Source organism: Empidonax traillii, unplaced genomic scaffold (assembly GCF_003031625.1).
Source record: "Empidonax traillii isolate 1590-97213 ecotype Southwest subspecies unplaced genomic scaffold, ASM303162v1 scaffold69:size3087049, whole genome shotgun sequence".
In the NCBI taxonomy this organism is placed as follows: domain Eukaryota; kingdom Metazoa; phylum Chordata; class Aves; order Passeriformes; family Tyrannidae; genus Empidonax; species Empidonax traillii.
Window position 1 is genome coordinate 366,612 of NW_020955262.1, and position 8,880 is coordinate 375,491.

At 42.3% G+C, this 8,880-nt stretch overlaps 1 protein-coding gene across 1 annotated transcript in view; it reads left to right on the forward strand.

The window, feature by feature from the left end:
- The window catches only part of CFH (complement factor H), a 30,639-nt gene extending 22,254 nt beyond the window's left edge, over window positions 1–8,385 (forward strand). The window contains exons 13-22 of the mRNA XM_027880420.1: window positions 683–904; window positions 2,160–2,339; window positions 2,738–2,944; window positions 3,604–3,780; window positions 4,407–4,583; window positions 5,602–5,775; window positions 6,282–6,464; window positions 7,199–7,399; window positions 7,684–7,884; window positions 8,016–8,385. Of these exons, the coding sequence (XP_027736221.1) occupies window positions 683–904; window positions 2,160–2,339; window positions 2,738–2,944; window positions 3,604–3,780; window positions 4,407–4,583; window positions 5,602–5,775; window positions 6,282–6,464; window positions 7,199–7,399; window positions 7,684–7,884; window positions 8,016–8,029 (1,736 nt within the window). The 3' untranslated portion in view covers window positions 8,030–8,385. The remainder of the gene's footprint in view (window positions 1–682; window positions 905–2,159; window positions 2,340–2,737; window positions 2,945–3,603; window positions 3,781–4,406; window positions 4,584–5,601; window positions 5,776–6,281; window positions 6,465–7,198; window positions 7,400–7,683; window positions 7,885–8,015) is intronic.
- Window positions 8,386–8,880: the final 495 nt, after the last annotated feature.

Here is an 8,880-nt window from a genome sequence, read left to right on the forward strand (position 1 = left end):
AAAAAAGCTGTTTTGGAGGTAACACAGAACTGGACCCAAGCCAAAGAAACCCAGTGAAGGATTTTCCTGTGAAATTCCTTAGCTTCATCTAGTAGGATGAATAAATTAATGCAGAAGGAAAAACATATACCTCTGTCCTTATCCTTTTTAAGACAGAGCACAACTTACTGGCATCTGAAAAGCGTTTTTTGTGTTGGTGCTACAGCCTTTCATGAGGCACATGGACTTTTCTGAAGCTTGAGAGGGTGAAGGACCTCATATTTCTACCTTCCCATTCTTCCCATTCAATCAATTCCCTTAATAGGAGTTCCATTCAGTCCATCAAAAGTGAATTCAATTTATTCCTCTTTTAAATGGGAGCATGTTCTTCATTGTGGAAAGGCTCCGCACCTACAACTTTGTAAGCACTATGAGCAGGTCTGGGGAAGGAAAAAGACACTTGCATAGTCATTGAAATCAACTATTAAAAGGAATTAATGTTAATAACCACAGGCTTACCCCATCCTCATCACTTTTATGTGCATTAGTCCTTTTCACAGAATCCCAGAATGGGTCAGGTTGGAGGGGACCACAGTGGGTCATCTGGTCCAACTACCCTGCTCAAGCACCCAGAAAGTAAGGTTTTCTATCATATTCATGTGGAAGTTCCCATGCATCTTCATTAGTACACATTATATGAACTAAATCTATTTTCTCAGCTCTTTTTGTTTATTTTTTTCAGATCCATCTCCTCAGTGTGAACTTCCAGTGGATGTTGACTTAGTGAGCCCTGATCAACATCCCATGTCAGAAAGCAGGACTGAGTTTCATGAAGTTATACATTACAGATGTGCATCAACTGACAAAAACATTAAACAAGCAACTTGTGTGTCTGGAAAATGGACATCAGAGACTGAGTGTCCAGGTGTGTTTTTAGATTTGCATACCATTTCTTCTTTTTATGTAGGAATGATAAATTATCATTATTAAAGCTTCTTACTGTTGCTGTATCGCTAGTCTGAAGTAGAAATTGTTTGCATGCTTATGTATACGCTAAAGGGTAGTCACCGCCATCATCTGAGCAGTTAACTAGGTTTAGAGATGCACTACTTCAGTGAGGCAGACAATTATCTCTACTCTGACAATTGGAACAGTTGTCACTGTCACTTCTGATGTGAGAAAAGATGCAATGATAAATTTAAGCTCAGTTCTTCAAAAGGACTTTACCCTGATGCAAATTAGAGAGCACAAAGCTCAAGCTGCAGTCAGAGTTCCTTTATTTCACGTGAACACTCAAAGCTTTTCAATTCCTGATTTTCCTTTTCTTCCATTTTTTTCCAATTGCTTCCTATTGAAACAATGAGAAAAATGCTGAGTTGGGCAATTCAAAAGTACAGACCTAGAGGAGATTGCCCTCCTGTAACACATACCAGAGGGTGAATGCCTGCAGGAATGCCTTTATGCATGGCAGAGCAGGATATTGCCCACAGAAAGCATGACTGTAAAACAGTCATTGCCTCTTCACCTGCTTTGACTATACCAGATTTATGGGAAAAGATGTGAGGAAATGGGAGAAGCACACAGTCACTCTAGGGAACATTCCCTTTCAAGACCACCTGTCTCTACCTTCTCACTTTTCTGGAGCTAAGAGAAGCAACAAACCATGCTCTGGAAGTCTCCTCAGATCTCCATCCTAGATCAACCTACTTCCCTCCTTTTTTCTTTCCTGTGGCAGGAAGAGCCTTTCATTCCTTGAGTGGCAAATTTGAAGCCGACTTCTTTGTTTCCTTTTGTGATTCTCATTTAGCTCTATCAACTAAGTCTGAAGAAAAACAAAACAGGAATTCCAGAAGTTGGTTCAATTTTCCTAAAATAGTTCGCCATAGAGAGAGGAACAGGGAAAACACATAAGAGTGTGCAGCTGTGTGAAAGGGAAAGAAGCTCCAGCTTAGCTTGGTGTGGGCGACTGTGACAGTCTTTTCTATGACTCTGAAAGCATATGAGCATCTGAAGCTCTGGTGTTTCTGAAGCAAAACAAAATGGTGATTTTATTCATTAAAGCTTGAGATATAGCTATTGGAGAGTTATCCAACATCAATGTTTTCTTGGTTATTTGTGTTGTAATCTGTGATGAACTACTATATCTTATTTTCTATTATAATATGAATATATGTCCTTAGATGAGGAGGGTATGTGCCCGCCTCCACCTCCGGTGTCTGATGTTCAACAGACAACAGTTGGAAGATATTACAGGAATGGGAGTAAAATAGCTTATTCATGTCCCAGCGGATTCCAGCTCATCGGTGCAAATGAAATAACCTGTACAGAAGGGAAATGGCAATCACCACCTCACTGTGTGGGTCAGTACTGGGCTATTTTTTTCTGTTTATTTTATTATGACTTACTGTGTTATGCATTTGCAGTCATCATAGCAGGAGGGTGCTGTTCTTAAAATTATCATGAACAGGTAACTGCAGAAAAGCAATAGAACAAAAGTTGCTAAAGTTGTAGTTAAGCAGCTGCAGTCTTTTTATTTACACTGACTGGTCTAAGATGGCATATAAAACTTTCAGGAAGTCTCTCAAGAGCTGTGTGCTTGTTTGTTTTTGTAGTATATTGCATAATGGAGTCTCAGTTTTGACTGGAAGCCTTAAATAGTATCCCAAATTCTGCAAATGAGCATTATTTATTACTTAGTTGCAATTGCAATATTAATTTTCTTGCATTATTGTTTATCTTTGTTTTCTGCATTTTTTAGAAAGACCATGTTTGCCACCACAGACTGTAGAATGTGCTGATCCTCGCAGGCTGGAAAATCCAAACTTAAAAACTGAAAAGGAAGAGAAATCAATTTATCTGGCCGGTACTAAATTTAAGTATGTTCCTCGTTCTGGATACATAATAAATGGATCAACAGAGATAACTTGTACTAAGGGAGAATGGACTGCAGGTCCTGAATGCTTGGGTAATATAAAAAAATACTATTTTATTTTATTCTATTTTATTTTATTTTATTTTATTTTATTTTATTTTATTTTATTTTGATGTGCATTTAGCAATGAAATGGAAAGAATTTTAAACTGAAGCTTTATTTTGCTGTGGAATCTTATCTTCCATCATAGATGTCTCCAGAGCAATCCTGACAGGGTGCAAAACTGACTTCCTGGATTTAGCTTGGTTTTAAATATTCCTTTGTATTCTTGCAATCTTTGTTCAGTTCATATCTCTGCCAGATGAGTACTAGGCATATCCTTATAATCCAAGGACCTGTTTTCTAGAGAGTCCAGTAGTGACTAAGAGTTGCTTTGGAGTCTCAGGGATGGAAATCACTTCAGTACAGTAAGGGACAGAAGCCTTTAGTAAAATTTTCTGGCATGTTTAGAAACAGGATCTAAATATTTTGGTCACTGAAATCTGTGCCTGTTTAGGGGAATAACTTATTTAATCTTCCATATGCTATCTTTTATGTAATTATTAGTTACCTATAATTATATAATCCACTGTCAGCAGATGACTATGCTGATGTTAGAAATAGCTCACTAAAGCATCTGTTTGGTGGAAAGAGTACACTTCTTTGATGTGTATCCCATTATCACAAGCATCAGATTTCTGTTATCTTTTCAGAAATGTCATGTGGAAGTATTCCAGAAGTTGCCCATGCTCAATTTGAAGGCAGAAACACGAAAACTTATTATCCTGGAGAAACAGTTCTCTACCGGTGTGATGCAGGGTTCCAGACTGTTGGTTCCCCTGAAATTATTTGCAGAAAAGGAAATTGGACAGCGCCACCCTCCTGTGAAGGTATAGGTTCTGCTTCTAAGTAGTCCTTCTTAATATTTCATGTGATGATTTCGACTCAGGCATGCATTTGAGTCAGGCCAATAAAGCCAACAGGTGACTTGCTTTGAATGGTCTGTTAAAACACCTATTTTTCTGGCTCCTGAGAAACAAAAAGCAGGGTAGGTCAGCAAAGCAGTCATTTCCTTGTGGGCTGGAGCTAATAGCTGAAACTTAGCTGTCTGCTGAAATCAAGAAGGCAAAGGATTATGGAGGAATGCATCTTGGCTGCAAAGGAGGAGGAAACTAGTAGGGTAATGTATGTTATTTTCACATCACTAAAAATGTCAATTGCTGACAGTTACCTTCAAATAGTAAACTCTCCAGCCCGTTGGTACACAATGCTGTACAGCACCAGTCTGCACAATTGGCTGATCTCTGTGACTTCTCTCTTTTTAGTCACTTTAGGCAAAAATATTACTGGGTGGTGAAACATTACAGAATAAAGACCAAAATATCTTCTTTTTCTACTTGTAGAAAGTGATCTGCATTACACAAACCCTTTTTTGCTCATCAGGAGCTCCGGAATGCAATGTTCTGTGGTTCTTATATGGCTGGACTGTGGTCCTTACATGCACCTCTCTTTTCAGCTATTCGCTGTGGACCTCCACGTAATATCCCAAATGGTAATATTGCAAGCACTTCACAGGAGACGTATCTGTCCGGTGCCAGGGTGCATTATCAATGTGAAAGCAGTTTTCAAATGATAGGTGAAAATTTCATCACTTGTATAGAAGGTGAATGGTCACAAGCACCAGAGTGCAGAGGTAGGAATATGAGCTTTCGCCTTGCCTGTTAGCATAGAGGGGACTGTTTCTCTACCTAAACACTCTAAAGACTTCACCTTTTCTACTTCTGTTTTCTTTGGGTACCCCAGCTTTGTACTTTCTATTGCTTGCTTGCACAGCACTTTAATTTAGCTTGATGCTTCTAGAAATACTGGGAAATTTTTCATCAACAGCAAAACCATCTTGAAGTAGCAGGGCCAAAAATGTGTTGTACTGTCATTCTCCTGCATGTTATTGGTATTGCTCCAGTGTCCACCATTTCAACAGCCTTCAGTGGAAAGACACGTAAGGGCTTCTGTCTTCTGTTCAAAGCTGTCAAGAAGCATCTGAATGGAGGCAGCAGTAGGGAAGAGAAACAAATGTTCTTCCCCAGGGCTCCCCTCTGACCAGTGCAGATCCCAGCAGAGACCCAGATCTAAACCACGTAAGGTCTTCTAGGGCCATGGAACAGGAAAGATTGTTCCTGTGACAAGGAACGGCGAGTAGCTGTGGTCCTGTCCCCTGCCCAGATCTGTGGCTGCAGGGTGAACAAGTGCTACTTGGCTTTCACACACCTCCTTGGAGCTGGCTGCACTCACCCATCCCTGAGCAGCACAGGCTGACAAGCTCCTCCAGCGCTGCCAGTCCTCCAGAGCTCTGCAGTTCAGCACAGTGTCAGTTTGGCTCTTAACTCAGTGGTTTCCCGGAAAGCCAGGGCTCCCTGGGGAGAGACATGGGCATGCAGGAAGGCTGGTGTGTCTTCTGTTACATTAAGTGTAGCTACAGAAATATTGGCTTTTTCTGGAAATTCTTATTGCCCCTGCCATCTCCTGAGAGTCCCAGATAATGTTCTGCTGCCACTGTCACACCTCATTGCTTTCTCCATGGTGAACTCCTGTGACCCACAGGAGACAGAAAATCTGTACAGAAATTGTAACCAGGTTGATTCCTTTAACTTTTGGTTGTGCAGATGAGCATCTCAACAACTGCGAAGGAGACTGTAGCCATGTCTCTTCAGATACGAGATGTAAACCTCCTCCAGAAATAGCTGGTGGTAGAATTGATATGAAAAAGTCAAGGTATCTCCCTGGAGAGACTGCTAACTATGAGTGCTGGCAAGGCTTTGAGATGACTGGGACTTCCACAGTAGTGTGCCAGAATGGGATCTGGACAGAGCTGCCCAAGTGCAAAGGTAATTTTTCTCTCCCTCTCTTTCTCTCTCTCTCTCTCTCCATGCAGTCGCCTGTCAGAGATTCTGTAATGAGGCTGACTCAGTGGCATTTACTTTTCCAAATTTCAGTACCCTTATCACCCACAATTGCAAAGTATATCGCACAATCAGGAAACAGTCATTTTCCCAGGAATCTATTCAGATGAGTTTTCCAGCAGAGTGACCCAGGTGGCTTCACTCAAGAGGGCCAAATGCCACACCGTTCTGCAGGACAAGATGAAGTCCTGCAGACAGCTGCAAGCACTTCAGCGGTGGTCAAACAGGGTGAACTGGCAGTTGTGAGCCTGAGAGCTGGAGAAATGAGAAACTCTTGCTCTGTTTCACCTGCCAGGTATTTGATTTTCTCTCTGCTTTCCTCTGGTTCTGTTAGAGTAGTACCAGCATACTGTAGGATACTATTTGTGACCAGACCTCCACTGCAGTTAAACTCTCGTGGTTTTTGTCTCTGATTGGTAAATTTCTTTCAGGAAGAGGTGGGAATTGTGGCAAACCTTCAGGTATTGAAAACGGAGAGATTCTTTCCTCCCTCATGTCAGAATATGAACAAAAAGCAGTTCTGGAATACAAATGCCCAAACTTCTATGTCTTGGAAGGATCTAAATATATCACTTGTACTGATGGCAAGTGGTCAGACCCTCCTGTTTGCCTAGGTAGGTTGAACCATGTGCTGGGTGGTCAAAGGCTGTGTGACTGCTAATCTCTTCTTCTTTTCAGACCCTGAGGGCAGCACTTGCGTGGCAACACTTGTGCTGGGGCTGCGATGCTGGCAGGGCAGAACAGCAGCGAGTCCATCTTTTATCCCAAAAGAGTTTCTCTGAAAGTTAGCTTGTGTCGTCCTTTCTGCTGCCAAGAGGTCTGCAAGGAGAGGAGTTTGGCTGAACCCTCTCTGTGAGGGGATCTCCATCTCTGTGCACAGCTCCTGAGTGCCCCCAAGCTGGGGACACTGCTACAGGCAGAGGACTGTTGAACAAGGAGGAGTGGTCTGAGTGTATGACAGTTATGGGGACATCCAGGGGTGCATCTGTGCCATGGTCATGAGAAAACAAATTTAGAGAGGTATAGAGCAGAAGGGAAGGAGGGATCTCAAAAAACACATGGGCAAGTTCATGGGTGCCTGGTGCCTTCCCCACCTGTGCCTCATTCTTGCTGTGTGACAGTCAGACTGAAAAGGCTTCTCCATAGCTCTCTGTGGCATCTCAGCCATGGTCTTTTTTCCCTTTTAGGCTCGTTGTGAATGTCTTTTTTGTGGCAAGTAACAGAGGATGAGAGCAAATATCTGGAAGGATTTTTTTATACAATGAACTTCTGCAGGCTCTAGGGGCTAAACAGTTACCTGTGGTGTGTCTGTATGAAATGCTGACACTCTTCTCTTCAATTTTTCAAGTGGCTTGTACAGCATCAAAAGAAGATATGGACAGAAACAATATTGAGCTGAGATGGTCCGAAAGTACCAAGCTGTATTCCACATCAGGTGACACTATTGAATTTCAGTGTAAACCAGGATATTTGGAGGAGCAAGAGAAATCCCGCTACAGAACCAAGTGTGTGGAGGGGGTGATAGATTACCCGCGATGCAGGCCGAGAAGTAAGTCAGCTCCTCTTCAGCCGCAGCTTAGCTGCTTTGTTGTTGCATTTTCAGTGCTGAAGGGGAGCAAAAAGCCTTTCCCTTTCCTGGGGGAATGCTTGGGGATGAGCCAGAGTGCAGAAACCTGTTGTAAGCTGCAGGCAGTGAGGGGCAGTGCTCCCAAGAAGCCATTGACCAGCATTCCTGAGCTGGAAAGACTGCTGGGGAAAGGGTACGGCGGTTTCACAGCATCAATTGTCCAGTGTGAGATCTACAGGCAAATAATGAAAGTCCTTTTTTTGCAGACAACTGTATAGTGGATACGAACCATATGGAAAGCAACAATATTCAACTACAGCCAGGCCAATCAATAACTTCCACCTATCGCTCTGGGAATGAGATTTTATTTAAATGCAAAACAGGGTACCAGCGAGTTTCAAGACCCGAGAAATTTAGAGTACGGTGCCGGGATGGAGTGATTACATATCCTACATGTAGACGTAAGTGCACAGTGCTGATGACACAGGTTGCAGGAGGCAGTTTCGATGAAATTGCTTGTCCACTGCTCTGAGGAGCCTCTGTGGTGCATCAGGATTGGTATTCATGACTTTTCCCCTTTTTTGTCTTTACACTGCAGGGTCTTCTCCATAAATGAAAATGGCATGAAGGAGGCCAGCTGTGGAAATGAAAGAGCCCTCAGCCAACCCAGTGATTTGAGCTCAAGTTTTCCTGGTGTTTCCCGTTTTGCTGTGCTTTTTTTGCAGCTTAGCCAGTGTTCTGCCTTGTTATATTATTTTTATTATTGGATGATTGTGTTTGTGTTATTATCCACATTTTATCAATTTTTGTAAATGTATTTACATTTTGTCCATCCAAATGGCTGTGCTTGCATTTTATCCATTCTATCCATCCCACTATTATTTTTACTAACAATTGTGTCCTGAAATAGGCTGGCTTTGGTGACATACTGAGACAAGAATTAAAGCTCATGGGTAATTTGATTATCAGCACGTGTTTGGCCTTGTCTGTTTCTACTTCCTTCTCCATGTGCTTGCCTGGAACCTACCCTGAGGTCACAGCTGAGGTGAGTATCCTACTCACGATACTCCTAATCAGGAGGAGCAAGTAAGTGGACCCCACAACTCTATCTGCTCTCCACAAACAAGGACAAAGTGCTTGTGGTAACTGTGTACTAATGGGGTTCATGACTCAAGGGGGAGAGAGGAAAGCAAGTAACAGTACAAATCATGCACCCTAGGACTGGCTTGATGAATCAGGGACTTCACATAGATCTCTAAAGTGAAAAAGAAATCAGTGTACAGGAGCTGAAGGCAAAAACAGGCTATAGGCTGAGCTGCCCATGGCATTGACTTGGCATAACCTATGGATAACCCCCAGCTGAAGCTGACCTAGTGACACTTGCAGGGACATCAAGGGTCGCAAGAAGATATTCTATTACTACACTAAAACAATAAATACAAAAAATATGGTGTGTTTCTAAA